The sequence below is a fragment of the Tachyglossus aculeatus genome, chromosome X1 (assembly GCF_015852505.1).
Source record: "Tachyglossus aculeatus isolate mTacAcu1 chromosome X1, mTacAcu1.pri, whole genome shotgun sequence".
Lineage (NCBI taxonomy): Eukaryota > Metazoa > Chordata > Mammalia > Monotremata > Tachyglossidae > Tachyglossus > Tachyglossus aculeatus.
Genome location: NC_052101.1, coordinates 23741742 through 23760583, shown reverse-complemented (window position 1 = coordinate 23760583; position 18842 = coordinate 23741742). Strand labels below are relative to the sequence as shown.

The 18842-nt window shown below is 41.4% G+C and overlaps 1 protein-coding gene across 1 annotated transcript in view; it reads left to right on the top strand.

Annotated features, from left to right (window-relative positions):
- The window catches only part of LOC119949834 (dedicator of cytokinesis protein 2-like), a 381064-nt gene that overhangs the window by 70983 nt on the left and 291239 nt on the right, over positions 1–18842 (top strand). The window contains exons 21-29 of the mRNA XM_038771675.1: positions 1016–1097; positions 4120–4255; positions 6218–6293; positions 8093–8169; positions 9263–9388; positions 10599–10723; positions 16680–16778; positions 18516–18588; positions 18694–18797. Of these exons, the coding sequence (XP_038627603.1) occupies positions 1016–1097; positions 4120–4255; positions 6218–6293; positions 8093–8169; positions 9263–9388; positions 10599–10723; positions 16680–16778; positions 18516–18588; positions 18694–18797 (898 nt within the window). The remainder of the gene's footprint in view (positions 1–1015; positions 1098–4119; positions 4256–6217; positions 6294–8092; positions 8170–9262; positions 9389–10598; positions 10724–16679; positions 16779–18515; positions 18589–18693; positions 18798–18842) is intronic.

The following is an 18842-nucleotide window of genomic DNA, read 5'->3' as shown; positions in this document are numbered from 1 at the left end:
GCAGGGAAGTCAGCGAAAAGGCTGATGCAGTAGTCAAAGCAGGATAGGATTAGTGCTTGGATCAGTTTAGTACAGTGTTCTGCATGTAGTAAATGGTCAATAAATACCATTGATTGATTTAATTTTCTTCCTTTCTGGGTTGGCTAGTCCTAGGCTGGACCCCACTTTCCCCAGAAAAATTTTTCCTGTTTGGTTTGATGTTGTGACTCCCCAGTGGCCGGTTGTAAATACGAAGGGTGGTCACCATTGCTATAGAGGTTTGTGTTTTGTAGTGAGGCTCGGAAGTACAAATTCTCTGAGGAAAATATGCCCACCATTCTGAAGACCTAATTGAGCTGCTTCTTACTCAGCACCATGAGGGTATGTGATGCATGCTCTTTTTCTTGTGTTGGCTTCTCTCCCAAAGAAGCTAAGCCTGCAGCTGGCAGCAACTGCTTTCTGAACCCATAAACCTCACCAGCTGTGAATAGATGATGCTGGCTTAACCTTTTAGATGACTTTTCTAATTTACAGCAGCCTTTCTCCCAAAAGGAAATTGTTGAGGCTTCTGTTTTATTCCTAGCAGGTTTGGGCATCAAGGACCTGGCCACATATTACCTTTATCAAAGATTACTGAAAATGCACAACTCTTGGTCAGACACAGCCTGGTAGTCACCAAGGGAAAAATCAGTTAAAACAAATCCTCTGGATTGAGTCTGCTTCATTAGCTTGCTGAAGGTTTCAGCTAATTAAATTGTGGACCTAGCTTAAAAGCAAAACATTGTCTTCTACTAGGTTTTAATCATTGGATTGTTTGGAAACTGGCCTTTTTGATAGTTCTGCTTTTCAACTCTGGTTTTAATGAATCTATCAGGAAGGTTGGGGTGAAGAGAGGAAGACACCTGGGAAAAGAGAGAAAGCTATGCGTATGTCACTCCGGGCTAATGTTGCATATATCATGTCCCTTGGTGCTACGTATGATGAGCGTGATTTTTAAACCATCTGACTAGCAAATATGTTCCTTATTTTTCTCCAGTGAAAATTACCTTGTTCGATGGGGCAGTAAAGGCTTTCCAAAGGAAATTGAAATGCTGAACAATCTGAAGGTAGTCTTCACGGTGAGTAAGCCCTCTGGCTTCTGTGGGTTTCACTTCAGTTTCCCCAAGTTGCACCTGGGATTTGTAGTTAAAAATGTTCCCTTACCCAGTTGGGAGAGGCAGAGCTCCCAATTCAGACAAGAGAGGGAGCCCTAGTAACTGACTTGGCCATTGGGCATCACTGTGTCTGCCGTTTTCCTGGCGCTAAGATAGAGATGGTACTCTGTTCTCACTCATATGGAGGTTGTCAGAATTAATAACTGTACTGAGATCACTGGGTGAAAAGGTCAGCAGAAGAATCAGTTCATATTAAAATCAAACCATTTCTGTGATGAACGATTTCTCTGAGTACATTTTATGCCTCTGCCATGAAATGGGAAAAGGCAAAAAGCCAGAGGGGATACAGAGCTTTATATACCCTGTTTTTCCTCAGGATTTTTGCCATTTCCCTTGCCCAGGGTTGTGTGTTGGGATAGTAGGCCATTAGTGTGGCATTTCATCTGCCAGAACTTCTGGACATGAAGCTTGGGTGGTGTGCTGGGAATAGACTGTGGAATGAGTGTGGACTCATGAAGGCATTGAGGGAAGGCTGGGATTGGGACCGGAACCATGACCATGAGTTTGATCCAGGAATGGCCATCTATTAAATAACCTTCCCTGCTTTACAATCATTTCCCACTTACAGGCCATAAAATGTGATGCCTCGTGTCTTGCTTTTGGGTACAGTTCAAATGCAGTATGTATTTTATTCTGCTTCTGCTTTCTGGGAATTAACAAAATAAAACAGAGTAGCTCATAGGAAAAATGGGCTACAGGAATGATAGTCATGTATTATCATCGGTTAGACAAAGGTTTCTTGACATTTATTACTGAGCCCTGCTTTTGTTTATCTGATATTAGTAATGGGGGGTGGTGATGTTTATTCTCCAGGCAAATATAGAAAGCTTATTAAACCAGGAGACAGATGTTCTAAATGAAGGACAAGAAAATCAATCAATCATAAGTTCCTTTTGTGAAGAACTAACCAGAGACTTGTAATCTCAATGTAAGTAGGAAGGAAAGGGCATCAATAAATAAGGGCCAGTTCTTATTAATGAAATCTAGTCTAACTCCCAGTCGAATTCTGATTCTTGAAATAAGTGAAATTCCTGAAATAAGTGAACTTGAGTATCTCCCCATTTTGGTGGGCAGAGAGAGGCTGTCCTATTTCAAAAGAAAACCGAAGGCTTATTTCACCACCAGAATGAGCTTTCCAGCCTTTTGCTGCCACTTTAACTGTTGTGCCAGGTATCTGTTGTTGCAGCTGTCTGAAAGTAGTGTGGCTCAAGCCATGAAGGCAACTCTTCATTCTTTCAATCATATTTACAGAGCACTTACTGTGTGCCGAGCACTTTACTAAGCAATTGAGAGAGTACAGTATAACAAAAAACAGGCACATTCCCTGCCCAAAACAAGCTTACAGCCTTTTGGTAGCCTTGGCCTTGTACTGCCAATGCCCATTTGGTAGTTAGAGAGTACCAGCAACAGAAGTTACTGTTGTCTCCCTACTCTGATGAGAACCGGCTTTTGGTTTCTTCTCACAAACCATACTTGCGATATGCAAGGTGCATCCCCCAAACAGAGATGTGCACAAAAAGGCTTTTCTCGACTTAAGTTTTTGAATAGAAAACATTCAGCAGCATGGCCAGGGAAAGCAGCGTGACCTAGTGGATAGAGCACGGGCTTGGGAGTCAGAAGGACCTGAGTTTTAATACTGGCTCTGCCACTTGTCTGCTGGGTGACCTTGGGCAAGTCATTTAACTTCTCTGTTCCTCAGTTCCCTCATCTGTAAAATGGGGATGAAGACTGTGAGCCCCCTGCGGGACAACCTGATCATCTTGTAATCTCCCCAGTGCTTAGAACAGTGCTTTGCACATAGTAAGCGCTTAATAAATGCCATTATTATTATTATTCGTTCACTCATTCAATCATATTCATTGAGCGCTTACTGTGTGCAGAGCACTGTACTAAGCACTTGTACTAAGGGAAGTACAAGTTAGCAACATATAGAGACGGTTCCTACCCAACAACGGGCTCACAGTCTAGAAGGGGAATTGAAACTGTGAGCCCCATGTGGGACAGGGGCTGTGTTCAACCTGATTAGCTTGTATCCACCCCAGGGCTTAGAACAATGCTTGAGTGCTTAACAAATGCCATCATTATTATTCTCCGTGTAAAAACATTTATCAGCTTACAGTAATCTTTATGGCTGGCCTGTAATTGGGAACCTTTGAACTCTAGTACTTCCGAGCTGTGGGAGAATCTGCAACATTTTATCCCTTTCTCTCTTTAATTCTCTCTCATTTGTTCTCTCTTTCTTTCTCCACCTTTCCCTCCTTTTAAAGCCCTTTTTGTTGTAGTGGTTGAGAAACTATCCATTGGGCCAGGTAGAGGGCTGCTCTGTCAACTCCTGGGTAGTGATTACCTTTCTCTTCCTCCCTTCTTCTCTCCCTCTCTTGCTCCCAGTATGTAAGAGAGGGTATGATGTGGCTTCTTCCGTTTTTGAAAATAATGGGTAAATTATGGTAAGAGGTCCCTCGGGCTCCCCGTGGTGCTCATGTTGTATCAGTCCCATAGCCAAAATTCCACAGTTGATCATCTCATTTCTTCCCTCTGGTGTTGAAGACACTTAATTTAACTTGTGAGGCACATGTCGGGCCTAATGTAGTGGAACACAGTAATAAATGCTGTTGATTGACTGACTTTCTAACTGACCAGACTCTGCTGTGTGGTATTTTATGAGTACTGTTTGGCTGTGTCTCTTAGCTCTCTTCCCTAGATTTGTCATCTGTAAAGTGGGGATAATAATGCCTGTCTTTCCCCTTTCAGGACACATAGGTGGATAAAGTAGGGTCCATAAAATGCTTCTGCCTATACCTAAAGCGTGACTGCTGAGAAAGTTTTTATTGGATGTGTGACTCTCTAGACTATGCATTTTGGGCAGAAGTTTGAAGATTAATAGGAATAGACATAATAATACAAATATTGTAACTATTCTTTACAGGATCTTGGAAACAAAGACCTCAACCGGGACAAAATTTATTTGATTTGTCAAACAGTGAGGGTTGGAAGGATGGATCTTAAAGAAACTAACACAAAAAAGTACACTCAGGGACTGAGACGTCCATTTGGGGTGGCAGGTAACAGTGTAAATATGATGAGAATGTTTAAAGCCCTTGTCTCTATTAGTAACTCATTAATTTTTATCTTCCTTTATGTTTTTTATGGCTGAAGTAAAAATTTATTTTCCCAGTTAAGCCGGACAATTTTAGACCATAAAACGTTTTGCTGGGGAACAAGTTAAAATGATTAGTGATTGGTTCCAGATTTATGGTGAACATAATTGATCATTGGATTCCCGGGTAGGGGATCCGGTTGTTAGGTAAATGACATTCTTGGTAGTCAGCCTGTTCTCCCTTAGGCTCCTGAGAGGAAAGGGTGATATCAGTGATGTCTAGTTACAGAGAACAAATTACATTAAAACAGCATCCAAAAGGAGAATATATGTATATATATTGTGTATATAGCTATAATTCTATTTATTCTGATGGTATTGACACCTGTCTACTTGTTTTGTTGTCTATCTCCCACTTCCAGAATGTGAGCCCGTTGTTGGGTAGGGACTGTCTCTATATGTTGCCAATTTGTATTTCCCAAGCGCTTAGTACAGTGTTCTGCACACAGTAAGCACTCAATAAATACGATTGAATGAATGAATAAGAAATCTCATCACAAAGAATGAATGATCAGTCATCACTTTTTCTGATGAAAACCAATACTTAAATAAGTGGCCAGAATTGTTAGGAAGTTTCATAAAGGAGACGTGACCAAGTCACAGGGCTCTTGGTTCTTTTTAAAGCTCTCGCTCATGCAGAATTCAGCATGTTGAGATTAAAGAAACCAACCAAGGTTTCTTTGAAAAGAAAACCCAAAATGTTTCTCGTGAATTTTCGACACCTTTGAACAGGAAGTCTCTTTCATTGAGTCCTAACTGGTGTGGCAGAAAGAGGCTCCCTGTGGTGAGCATTAATGCTGGCCCTTTCTCAGAGGAGCCTGCTGCAAATTTAGCAGAGGAACGGAAGCAGTGTCCGGGAGATCCTCAAATTGCTTTGAATACACATTTTTCACATGAAAATTGACAGCACCTCTGAGATATTACAGGAAGCTATGAGGGTTTTTCTATAAATAGATCATGGCCTCGTCTTTCCCCTGTTTGAAGAACTGAAATGGGAACCTTCTCTCTCCTGTCAAGTACAAAACCTCTTCGCTGGTGACTACAGTTTCTTCGGTTAGCCCCATCAGGGAGCCGCTCCTTTCAATCAATCAATTAATCGAATGATGGTGTTCATTGAGCGCTTATTGTGTGCACAGCACTATACTGAGCACTTGGGAGGGTACAGTACAGTAGAGTTGGTAGACACAATCCTTGCCCTCAAGGAGCTCACAGTCTTGTGAGGGAGTCCGGGGAAGTGATGTAATTATTTTCCAAAGGAGAGAAGTAAGTGGAAACTTGGCCTCGGTGCAAAGTGTGTACGTGACTTAGTTCTAGTCCTGGCTCTGCTGTTAACAGGCTGTACATGTAACCTTGAAAGGTCAACTTCTCTTTCTGGACCTTTGAGTGCTACTGGAATTTTTTTTTCAAGGAATGAGTAGGTGTCATAATGGCATAGTTTGCCACAGGTCAGAAATTGGCACCAGCACTAGAAACAGAAGGGAGCCAAAAGATCATTTTAAAAATCCCCAAGCAAGCCCAGATAAATTTAAACAATGCCTCTCCCAGTGGGCCTCATTTTTTTTTTTTTAATTTAGTGTTAAGGGTCAACAATGTGGCAGAGGAAACTGGGTTTTGCTACGTGATATGAAATGTGAAAATGGTCAAATGTTCCCTATTTCCTACTTTCTAAAGTTCAGACACTTCCTTCTAGACTAATCTCCTATGGGCAGAGAGTGTGTCTGCTAATTCCATTGTGCCGTACTCTCCCAAGTGCTTAGAACAGTGCTCTGCACATAGTAAGTGCTCAATAAATGTTATCGATTGATTGATTTATTCCTCTTAAGGGTAAAATGGTCTTTTCCCTGATTAATTTCTGTTGTTTTTCTAGTTATGGATATAACAGACATCATCAAAGGAAAAATCGAAAGTGATGAAGAGAAACAGCATTTCATCCCCTTCCACCCGTAAGAGATTTCCATTATATTTTCATATCTTATTATGAAAAAAAATTCAAGACTCCCCCCAAAATCTGTCAGGCACGTTCTCTGAAGACATTCTGATTCTGTGATTCCTCTTTCTTTAGAGGCTCCTTCATAGGAGATGCTGTTTAATAAGCTAAAACTGGAGAGAAAAAGTGAGATTCTGGTACTTTGTGAAAGAGGCGTAAGGAGGGTGGGAATAGGAGAGAGGAGAGTCAGAGTGACACGTACCACTTTTCTGCACTGAAAAGGAGCCCAAGGTAGATTGGGTTATAGAGGCATACAGCATTGGAATGAACGTAAGCATCTTTGCTGATACCTGGCTCTCTGTTGCTGGCCAAAACCTCCCCAATAAATTATCAATAAGTAAGCAAGCAATATTGGACCTATCCTTGTTGTTTTAACTTCTGCAAGGGGAGTTCTTGACAATTCAGAGATCTCTCCAGACAACTTAGCTGACAGATTTTGGAGAGAGGCAGGGCCCTGGGCAAATTGATAGGAGTGATTTAACTGATTCCATCAGTTCCAGGTTACGAAGTTTATTACATTCAAGTTGGTATTGTGGAAAAAAAAATACAGGCTCCAGTGTATATTCTTTCTAGGTTTAGGTTCTTATTATTCTCAACCCTTCATAATTTTACGTTGGTTTCCAAATTGAAATTGGGCTTGATTTGATGCTCAGTGAGATTTCACGTTCTGCTTATTGGGGGTGGGTGCTCTTGGACCCAATCAGAGTAATTATAATAATAATAACTATTATGGTATTTATTAAGCACTTACTGTTTCCTTTGCACTCTTCTAAGCACTGGGGTAGATACAGCTAATCTGTATCTAAGCGCTGGGCTCACAGGCTTAATCCTCATTTTACAGATGAGGTAACTGAAGCACGGAGAAGTGAAGTGGCTTGCCCAAGGTCACACAGCAGACAAGTGGTAGAGTCGGGATTAGAACCCACATCTTCTGATTCCTTAGCCCGGGCTTTTGCCAGTAAGCCATGCTGCTTCCCTACAGAAGATGTGTTATTGGAGAAATCATTTAAAAAACTCACTCTGCATAGTCTGTACTTTGAGTGTCAGACCCTACCTTCCTGGCCTCTCCCAGCAGGACTTGGAGAGCAGGATGGATTATGGCTGGTAATCTTTTATGCTTTTATTAATTAATGTTCCAGGAGACTGGATTCCTTCCAAGCATCATCCATCTATTGTAAGATGGAGTGAATCATGAATGTATGTGTATAAGTACAGCTATGAATTTGGAGTAGGCATGTGCTTAGGTACACGTGTGAGGGTTTGTGTGGATCTGGACCTTGGACATGATGTCTGGTGGTAAACGTTTGTGGATGGAAGTGTTTGCAAAACTGGAACTGGCTTCAGTGAAGACCTTAATTTCATTCCTGAGGGTACATGATGACCTGCAATTATCAATCAAAGGGATTCATTGCATGCTTACTGTGTGCAGAGTTCTGTACTAAGTGCTCAGGAGAGTACGACAATTGAGTTGGTAGGCGTGATCCTTGACCTCCAGAAGCTCACAATCTAGAAGATCACTTCATGGCCTACTTTATGTTGGAAGAAGCTTCTAACTGATAGAGGGAGGTTTCACTGGGGTTGAGCATGATAATTTATCATTCATTCATTCAATCATATTTATTGAGCGCTCACAGTGTGCAGAGCACTGTACTAAGCGCTTGGGAAGTACAAGTCGGCAGGACCTCTGTTGTTAGGAAACTATACCTCACTGTCCCAGATAACTGTGGACTCATCATGTTGTCATATTTTCCCCAGGGTAGCTGCTGAGAATGATTTCCTACACAGCCTTCTGGGCAAAGTCATAGCCTCCAAAGGAGACAGCGGTGGCCAAGGTAAAAACATCATGAATTCATTCATTCATTCATTCAATCATATTTATTGAGCACTTACTGTGTGCAAAGCATTGTACTAAGTGCTTGGGAAGTACAAGTTGGCAACATATAGAGACGGTCCCTACCCAACAACGGGCTAACCATCTAGAAGGGGGAGACAGACAACAATACAGAACGTGTAGTCAGGTGTCAAAGTCGTCAGAACAAATAGAATTATAGCTATAATGCACATCATTAACAAAATAAATAGAATAGTAAATATGTACAAGTAAAATAAATAGAGTAATAAATCTGTACAAATATATACAAGTGCTGTGGGGAGGGGAAGGAGGTAGGGTGGGGGGATGGGGAGGAGGAGTGGAAAAAGGGGGCTCAGTCTGGGAAGGCCACCTGGAGGAGGTGAGCTCTCAGTAGGGCTTTGAAGGGAGGATGAGAGCTAGCTTGGTGAATGTGTGGAGGGAGGGCATTCCAGGCTAGGGAAAGGACATGGGCTGGGGGTTGACGGCGGGACAGGCAAGAACGAGGCACATTGAGGAGGTTAGTGGCAGAGGAGCAGAGGGTGCGGGCTGGGCTGTAGAAGGAGAGAAGGGAGATGAGGTAGGAGGGGGCGAGGTGATGGAGAGCCTTGAAGCCGAGAGTGAGGAGTTTTTGCTTGATTCGTAGGTTGACAGGCAGATACTGGAGATTTTTGAGGAGGGGAGTAACATGCCCAGAGGTAGAGGGAATGGGAGGGAAGAATGGAGGGAGGTAGAGGGAATGCCCAGAGGGAATGGAGTTAGACCACTCTTAAGAAATCCATGGTTGGGAGAGCACTCTGTTAGGGGATTAGGACCTGGTTTTAAAGTCTGAACCCCAAATGGTCAGCCCACCTTTCAGAGGTTTCTGGGAGAGTTAAGGCAATCTGCGAATGAAGTCAGTTCTGTCGTTGAATCACCCTTCTGTTACTAGAAAGCCTGGTTTATGATGCTCTGTGCCATTGTCCTCCAGAGCAGGAGGAAGGGGGATCAGGTATTGGGTTCAAGGAAACAAAAGTGCGAGATCTGAGTCTCAACCCTGAAGAAGTTGCACCATCACCAATCGTGTTTTCTCCTAGGCCTTTGGGTGACAATGAAAATGCTCGTGGGAGACATTGTACAGATAAGGAAGGACTATCCCCATCTTGTGGACAGGACCACAGTTGTAGCCCGGAAGCTTGGATTCCCCGAGATCATCATGCCAGGTGGGAAAGCCAATAGCCAGAGTTATTGTGGCTTAGCACAGCCAACTTCCAACTTTCAATTCTCACTTTAATAGTCAGGGAAGTGGCAGGAGTTTCAAATTGTTGGTTTAGGTCAGAGTGATTATGACATCATTTCCAATAAAAGAGTGATTTCCTGTTTTTCAAAACAAAATCACTCTTGTTTAAATTTAATGAATCTGGGGACTCTATCCTTAGGTGGCCCCTGCTTCATGGTAAGATTTAAGTATAAATGGATTGAAGTGGGCTTTGTGGGGAGGGCAGAGATTGAAATCTCTTCTTTTTTAACTGGTATGTTGATAATAGAAGGGAAGATAAGGGTTACTAACTCAAGAGGTTGTTGGTATTTATTCATCTATCCTGAAGCAATTTTCCCCTATAAATGAAGGAAATGCCTTTATGTCCTTCAATCCCTGTACTCTGTGTCTCCTGCAGCAGCAGGGTGTTTGAAGGCACCATGAGATGGTTTTCCTCCTTCACACTGAGCCTAACATTTAGGAATAGACCACCTAATATTCCCAGCCTTCGCTTTTGTAAACTCAGTATGGACCATGTAATCATGAATCAATCCAAGTCCCTCTTGATCCTATTGATAGCCTCTGCCTGCTAACTTCCCAAGTTTCCCCTGGATGAATTATTCTGGGTCAGCATCATCTTTCTGAATAATTGATGTCTCAGTTTGCGCCTTCAGGACCTCGTCTGACTCTTGTTTTCTCTGTGGACATCTTACCCTGATTGAACCTCCACTTAGCGTTGAAAGAAAGCTGCTCTGTCCAGTTTCAAAAAAATAGAATTCTCTCTGAGCAATAGAAGGTTGTAGTTTCAAGGCAGAGATCAGTTGTAGCATCTTCTCTTTGCCTTCCCAGAAGATGTCACTACAGGATGAGAATTAAATGTTTTAAATTTTAGGAAGTAGCATGGCTAGTTGGACCAATATGATGCTCCTACTCCTCGTCTTATTAATTTTCTAGGAGAGTTGTACCCTTCCCCCACTAGACCGCCTCCCCACCACCCCTATCCTCAAAACCCAATCTCAGAGTAGGATAAGAATCCCTTGATTTATTCTGATTTCCATTCTCACACAGATTAGAGAGCAAAGCTTCAGGACCAGTCCCTTTCACAGGGTGAAATTAATTGGTTTCTTTCTTTGTGCCTTTGATTTTAGTGGCTAACTCTCCCCTCTCTGCCCTAGGGGATGTCAGGAACGATATTTACATCACACTGCTTCAAGGTGACTTTGATAAGTATAACAAAACAACGCAGAGAAATGTGGAGGTGATCATGTGCGTCTGTGATGAAAATGGGAAAGTGCTGCCAGTAAGAGATTCCTCAAACTTCGGGAATGAAATGTGCAGGGAACTTTTCGATAACTGTCATAAATTTCCAGTTATTTGGTGCTCTTAACTTAAAAAAAATCCTCTTTCCTGTGTTTGTCTTCATCTATGTCTCATTATTTTCAGCCTGATTCTGTTATGTTTTTAATGACTAGTCATCTAACCCCCTGCTCCATAATGAGAAATGCATGTATCTTCTCTCTCTCTGTCCCTGTTCCGTCCCGTGTCTCCTACAAGCCTTTTTCCATGGGTTTCAATTCACGAGTTACTACCAGACAAAGAACTATTGAAACCAACATCAGGTTATACTCAGGGGACCTTTTCAGGCAGGACAGAGGACAGAAGGCAGAGGACAAAAGGGTTGAAGTAGAGAGAGAGACTGACAGGCACACAGAGAGACTGATTCTATGTAACAACCTAATGCTAGCAGAAACCAAGCAAATAAAGTTTACTCCCAATTTTGTCTCCAGCGGGCTAGTGTGGTATATTTCACTTAAGAATGCAAAGCACATAGCTATAAATATTTATGCAGCATATGTCCTGTACAATATTCATCATGAGTGTTTACATATATTTACTTATTTCTCCCTTAAGATTCCCAGCGTCTGTCCAAAGTGTGGGAGGATTTTACTTCTCCAATCCCCCTTCATGCTGTTTAATTGAAAATAACCTTAAATGCAAGGGGAAGTTAAAACATGGTTTAATGTTCCACAGATGCCTCAGTGAATGACCAGATATGAAAACTAGAAAACCAGATTGGCTCCTGAGGAAATTGTGAGGTTAGGGAAATGACAAAGATATGCACCTGCTCTGAGATCTGAAGGATCTCCATTCGCCCTTCTGCCTATTGTTCCATGTGAAAAATAGAAACACTGTCTGTTCTCCCCCTTCCCACCCCATAGTAGTGTGAGCATTGTTGAAATGTATAGAAATAGAGCATGATTGACGTGTAGAAATCTACCCATTTGCTCGGAGCTCATTTAGGTCAGGAAAAACCTGGACAACAAACTTCTTTCCCTGTAGGAGAGCCCATATGTTTCTGGAAACAAACAAACAAAAAAACCCCCCAAAGCAACAGAGGAGAAAAGTGGTGTCTTGCTCATTATCCTCATAGTCCTCTAGACCATAAACTCACTTTGTGCAGGGAATGTGTCTATCAACTCTGCTATTTTCCCAAATGTTTAGCACAGTGCTCTGCATACAGTAACCACTCAATAAATATCACTGAATGGTAAACCTACGAAGGAAGGGGAGAAGAAGAATCTTTATTTTAAGGAAAAAAATATTCAGGGGTCTGCAGAAGACAGTTTGAAACTATTTTTGTGCATCAACCGGTTGGCAAACTCTGTAACCTCGGGTTCATTAAAGAAAGCTGATATGCTCCTTGACATGCTAAAGAACAAATTGTGGTATAAGGAATAATTCCATAAGAGGAATTCAGGCTTCTTATCATATTACAGTTTTAACAAGCAGCCCTTAATAAGAATTTATGCCACTTCTCCAAGTTACAGTACATGGTAAGCAAATACTTATCCTACAGATTACTGTATTAGTTACTTTTTGGAGCATTTTTTATTCTGAGAGGAAACTCTGTGGTCATAATTAGAAATTGCCATTTTATTTTTAAGGGAGTCAGGGAGGCGTTCAATTGCCTAACATGAAAAAAATCTATATAAAGGCTGATTCAAGTCTTTTCTTTCACCTTTTGCAAAAATACATTTTTCAGCCTAATTAATGACACACTGCCCATTTATTTTCCTCCTGAAAGAACTGTGCAGTATCATGTGGAAAAGACCCTATTCAAGGTATCATTTTTTAGAAATAAAACTGGGTATGCTTTGCTCTGGATACATGCTGTTCTTAAGAGAAACCAGGGCAGAAAGGCCTAACAATGTCTCATCAGCATCCCATCCCAAATTTATTCCCAGTTCTGATTAATGCTTTTCATATTTGGATCATTTTTCAACATTGTAATAGAAAATAATGTGTAAGTACTTTACATGTCCCACATTATGTTATAAATCCTTCAAAGGCAGGGACCCTATCTTCTACCTTAATTGTAGGCTCCCAAGTGCTGAAAACTGGGTCCTTCATAAATATTGATGATGATAAAGATGATGAGTAAAAATAATAATATTTTTTGTAACAGCCAGATCTTCCTTAATATTCATCCCATATTTCCTTATAACAGGAGAAGAGCAGACACATCTGAATTCCTTTGCAGGCTTGCATGAATCAACTTTAGAGAGTAGTGACAAAATTACAGTGCCATGTAGGAAACTGATTTGTCATTGTCAAAGAAGGTGGACTAGATTACCTAATAGCCTTCTTGATTTCTGGAAGTTAAAGTTTCAGTTTAGTTACTTGGTTGTTATTCGGGACATTTTCTTAAAAGGGAAAGTGTACTTTCATGCCCCTCCTAAACAAAACTTCATCACAACTTAAAAAATAAAACATATTTAACGCATCATGGTGCTGGAGCTTTGCATTCCAATAATTTAAATGTCTTCACTTTAAATTATATTGTATAATTATAGTATATATTATGTATATTATAATTATGTTATATATTAACAATTATACTATTGTTTGTGTCTACTCTCACATTCTATTAATATATATTTGTCCATTTCAGTTGTCTTAACTTGGCCATTGTATTTTAAATTCCTTGAGGGCAAGGATTGTGTCTCTTACTTTCGAATGGCAAGGATTGTGTCTTTTACTTCTGAATGCCCCCCTAAGAGCCATTCAAGAACTAATGTTGATGGAGATTAACTATGTATGACCTTGGGCAAAGTATTTAACTTCTCAGTTTCCTCATCTGTAAAATAGGAATGAAATTCCTGTACTTCCTCCTACTTAGACTGTGAACTCCATGCGAGATGGGGACTGCGTCCAAACTCCTTATCTTGTATCTACCTCAGATCTTACTACAGTGCTTGGCCCAAAGTAAATGCCTAACACATACCACATTTATTAAGTGTGGAATAAGGGATGGCTTGGGTGAAACCTCAGAGACAAGAGAATGAGGATTATGTATGAAGAGCTTTCAAAAGGCTATGGGCAAGAGACTGTGTCTGACCTAATGAACTTGTACCTACACTAGTGCGTAGAACAGTGATTGACTCACAGTAAGCTCCTAAAAAATACCATAAAAAAGGCAAGATTGGTTGGAATAGAGGGTGTGGTTTGGTTCTAAAAGGAGATGTTTGCCCACGTCCTTCCTACTCTTCCCTGGTGCCCTGCTCATCTTCCTCCGTGCACGGTTGGACCTTTTTATGGGATGCAACTGATCATTCTTAAAACCTGCCTTTAGTTTCTGCTCCATGTGAATATCTCTGCTCCCCACTCCAGCTCTAGGCTTCAAGTGACAATAGGACAAAAGCCCATTTAAGATTTTTCAAACTCATCTTCAAACCTTCTTGTGTCTTCTCCCCACACCCCAAGAGGACTTCACCCAATCAAAATTAAGCAGATACTTTCTCCTGTATTAGAGGGTCTTTGTGGGAAAAACATAGGCAGGAATGACCCCCTCTATTTCCTTTGAAAGCTTTTTCTTGGGGGGAATCCTCAGTAGTAACAAGGGCAGTGATGGCAAGGGCCCATTTCTTTGGTCGTGTGCATAGTTATAGTGAGCAGGGCTGGTCTGGGTGCTTAGGCTGGGGCTGGGCAGGGGACTGGAAAGCCTAATGAAGGATTTAGCAAAACCAGCAGAGGGAATCAGGTAGACATGGCTGGGTGGAGAAGGTAAAACACTTCCTCACCCTGATGTCCACCTTATTTGCTTCCATCTTCTCCCTGCATGAGAAGAGAAGAACCCCTATCCCTAGACTGGCCTACTGCCGAAGTGCAGAACCATTCCAGCATTAGAGTTTTGGCCTACTGGACCTCCACCTTCCTACAAGTAGCCATCTGGGCCTGTATAGAAAAACTCTTCATGAAACACATTTTCTCTGACAAAGGAATGTGCTTCTTTAGCTGATGAACACTAGTTATGAAGAGTGCCAGGCTCGTGACATGACTGTAGATTGACACTTTCCCAGACAATGTTTTTACAGTGTTTACTGCAAATTCACTTTGGAATGGCCTTTTGGGAAAAAACTTTCAAACCTTAACCCTGATATTCCAAAGATATGGTTTTGTAATTACTGAGTGACTACATGTGTTCACAGCCATTTTTTAGGTGCTAGGTTATGTCCAGTTCTATCGTACTCTCCCAAGCATTTATTACAGTGTTCTGCATACAGTAAGTATTCAATAAATATGGTTGAATGAATGAATAAAAGTTAGCTTGGGTGAGAGCTCAGCTCTGGATAGAGAGACTGTAAAGTTCCTGTATAGCCTTAGGAAGCTGAGAATTCTCACCAAGTGAAGGAATTCTTGAGTCTCTTTCATGAGTGTGGGATTTAGCTTTTGCTTTCCGAGAATATATTTACCCGGGTTTGTGCAGCTTTCACCAAAGCTGCTGAAACAGTAAACCCATAAATGTCAGAACATAAAAGCCTTTGTGGACTTAAGATGGAATATGCCAATTCGAATACCAAGTAGTTATTGCTGAAGTAACTGAAAACACGTTCAATTTATCAGAAATGTTGTATATTATTGCTTGAACATCCCATGTTGGTGTATACAACCAAATATTTTGTGGCTCAACATCTTAGAGACACTCTAAAGGGCATGATACAATGGAGTAAATTGCCTCATTGGGTGTTAAGTGGCATATTTATGGGTAAAGGGCACTGAGCCTCTTCCTGGTTCTCTGGCAGGTTAGACTGAGACTTCAGATGGAATCTGAGTTACCAGATTTGCATCTCTGTAACCCTGTCTGTCATCAAGGGTACAAGACCTAATTAAACTCGTCTTATCCCTATTCATTGTCTTTTTCTGAGTTTGGCACCACTATTGTAACTGGCAGACAACTCCATGTTTACTACCCAGTGGTATACTCCCTTGGGAATATAATATAGCCAGTGATGATGGGGTCAGGTCCCCATCCTGCGCCCCTTTCCAGTTGACTCTTCTTCAGTTTACACCAGGGGTTGTCCCTGGTGGTCTCCATGTCCTACAGGCTGCTGTGGTCATACACCGATACAGGAGCCCCCATACTTTAGACACTCACAGTCCCTTTCTCCTCCCACCTCTGACTTGGCACCCTTGGTGTATCAACATTAGAACTGCATCAGAATTAGTTGTCACTTGGCTGCTCTGGGCCTGTTTGTTAACTTTGAGCACATTCAGGTTTGGGAAACAAATAGGATTAATAAGCTGACTACATGGAAACTCCAAGCCTGGTTACCACTGACAATAAGCATTGTCAGCATCAGGGTCTGCTTCAGTGGTTTCCAGAAAGCGAGTAATAGAATTTCTGTAGTTAAGCAGCTGTCATTTCCAGGGATTGGAATGAGCCTGCCTTATTTTTCTTTTGAAGGAAGACGGAAATCTGGAATGAGTGGAGGGGAAGATATAGATTCTCCATGTTGGGTGGGTCAGCTAGACTAAGGAAGTCTAAAATACTAGACTATAGCGCCTTTTTAAAATGGTATTTGTTAAGCACTTAATATGTTCCTTACACTGGACTAAGCACTAGTGTAGATACACAAGTTAATCAGATTGGACACAGTCCATGTCTCACATGGGATTCACAGTTGTAATCCCCATTTTAGAGTTGAGAAGCTAAGGCACAGAGAAGTTAAGTGACTTGCCCAAAGTCACACAGCAGGCAAGTGGTGGAGGTGGGATTAAAACTTCCAGGCCGATGATCTTTCTACTAAGCCACATTGCTTCCATGAGAACAGGTATCATGTTTACCAACTCTGTTGTATTGTTCCCTCCCAAGTGCTTTGCACACAGTAAGTGCTCAATAACTACCAGTGATTCATTGAAAACAGAAAACATAAGCATAGAAACTAATGTTCTACCCTTTTTCTCCTCTTGTGTAGAATGCAATTTGTGTGGGAGCAGGAGACAAGCCCATGAGTGAATATAGATCTGTTCTGTACTATCAGGTGAAGCAGCCACGCTGGATGGAAACAGTCAAGGTACGGTGTGAGATTTCAATTAACTGCCTGGAAGACAGCCAAGTTTGTTGCCTAACATAAACCTTCCTTGGTTTTTTTGCCAACTTCAAGTTTGACATAAGCATTAGCTAGTGTAAGTTGCTTGCACATTTCTTCTGTTCCTGTTTCAAGGCTTTGTCTAACCTTCAGACAAATCCTGGTAGTACAGGATGCTCTGAGCAACACTTCTGGCAATGAGAAAATTCAATTTGCAGCATTAAAAAGCTAGTGCTGGCTATTCAATCTTGTGTTACTACGGCCCAGTGTCTCGCAGAGAGTACTGAACAGAGAGAGATACAAGAAGATCCCTGAGTTTTTCTTGTCTAGTATGAATCTAGCAACCAGGTTAGGCTCAGGAGACCCTCAGGAGTGGCCTACCAGGGGAATCTGGTTCCCTTTATCTGGATGATAAAAACAAATTGTTGATCTTTCTCTGGACTCCAAGGAGTGGGACCTCCGAGCTTGAATGCTTCACTAATTGCTCTCTAATGATGTGTAGTACAGGACAGATGACAGAATGGATAATAAGTGAAATACAAATGAGCAATGGTTTGTAAGAGCTCATTGTAACTCTCTTGGATGTCTTTCAGTAGGGTCATAATGAATATCCTTAATGAACACAACTCAATGATCTGCACTTTGATAAGGTTGTGGAGTGACCAGTAGGGTTGCAGACTCACAGTAGTGAGGTATGAAGCAGACAGAAATCTTAGTACAGGAAGTAATACACCACCAGCAGGTCCAGGCATAGGATAGGGACATTAACCCACAAACTGCTCACCTGACTATGATCATATTCTTTATTGGGGAAAAACTTGCTTTGAGGGAAAAAAAAAAACCCAGAGTTCTAGATGGGCTTCCTAGTCATTCCCACAAGTGAAAGAGATGCAGAATGGCAAAGCGTAGAAATTACGATACAGAACATCAGAGCTGTTTTGAGGAGTTTGGAGCAGACTTGGTTGGGTGTCTGAATGATGGGGCCAGAAGAGCTGTTTGTGGAGAAACTGGGAGGAGAGAGGCAGACTGAAACTCCTGAAATGAACTGGATCTTGGATAATGGCCTTAATGGGAGTTCCCAGTGTAGTTCAGAGTGAACCCTGAAGTTTTCTCAGAACCTAATAGTTATTACATTAAAATACATTATTAATGTCATAGCTGAGACTCATTTCAGCAAGGCCCTCTAATTACTTTTCTTCTTAATTTGCAAAGCAGTACTGCAGAATTCCTACTGTAGGAAAGGAAACTGTGTAGCGTGTTGCTGTGTGTGAAATGCTGTGCTAAAGTTATATGTCTTTTATATCAATTTGAGGAGGCTCATTTTTTCTTTATTAATAATAATAATAATGATGGCATTTGTTAAGCACCTACTATGTGCAAAGCACTGTTCTAAGTGCTGGAAGCACTGTCCTACTTAAAGGGTTTCTTTCCTTGGTTCAATACATGGTTTGCCAAATGGATTATGTTTGGTACTTTATTTCTTCTCATAGCTAGTTCTTATGTAATTCCTTTGCAGTTCATTCATTCATTCGTTCAATCGTATTTATTGAGCACTTGCTGTGTGCAGAGCACTGTACTAAGCGCTTGGGAAGTACAAGTTGGCAATATATCGAGACGGTAGTTCATAAAACTTGATGGATGTGCGTTAAATTAGTGTGCAGTGCTTTCATCAGTCCATCTCTTACCCACTTTTTCCTGAAGAATTTCTTTCTGATTTTGAAGGTGGCCGTTCCTATCGAGGAGATGCAGAGAATCCATCTGCGCTTTATGTTCCGACATCGCTCGTCCCTCGAGTGTACGTGTACAACTCTAATGCATTAAGGGATTCCATTCTGTGAATTAGTGGGAGGATTGGAATGTTGGTATTTCATCTTCTTGACAACTCAATTGCTATTTTCAGATAAAGATAAAGGGGAAAAGAACTTTGCGATGGCCTATGTCAAATTAATGAAGGAGGATGGGACCACGCTACAGGATGGGAGTCATGACTTGGTAGTCCTGAAGGTACTTCGCATCTAAATGTTTTCATTGATGGGCTGGGCCTGCCAC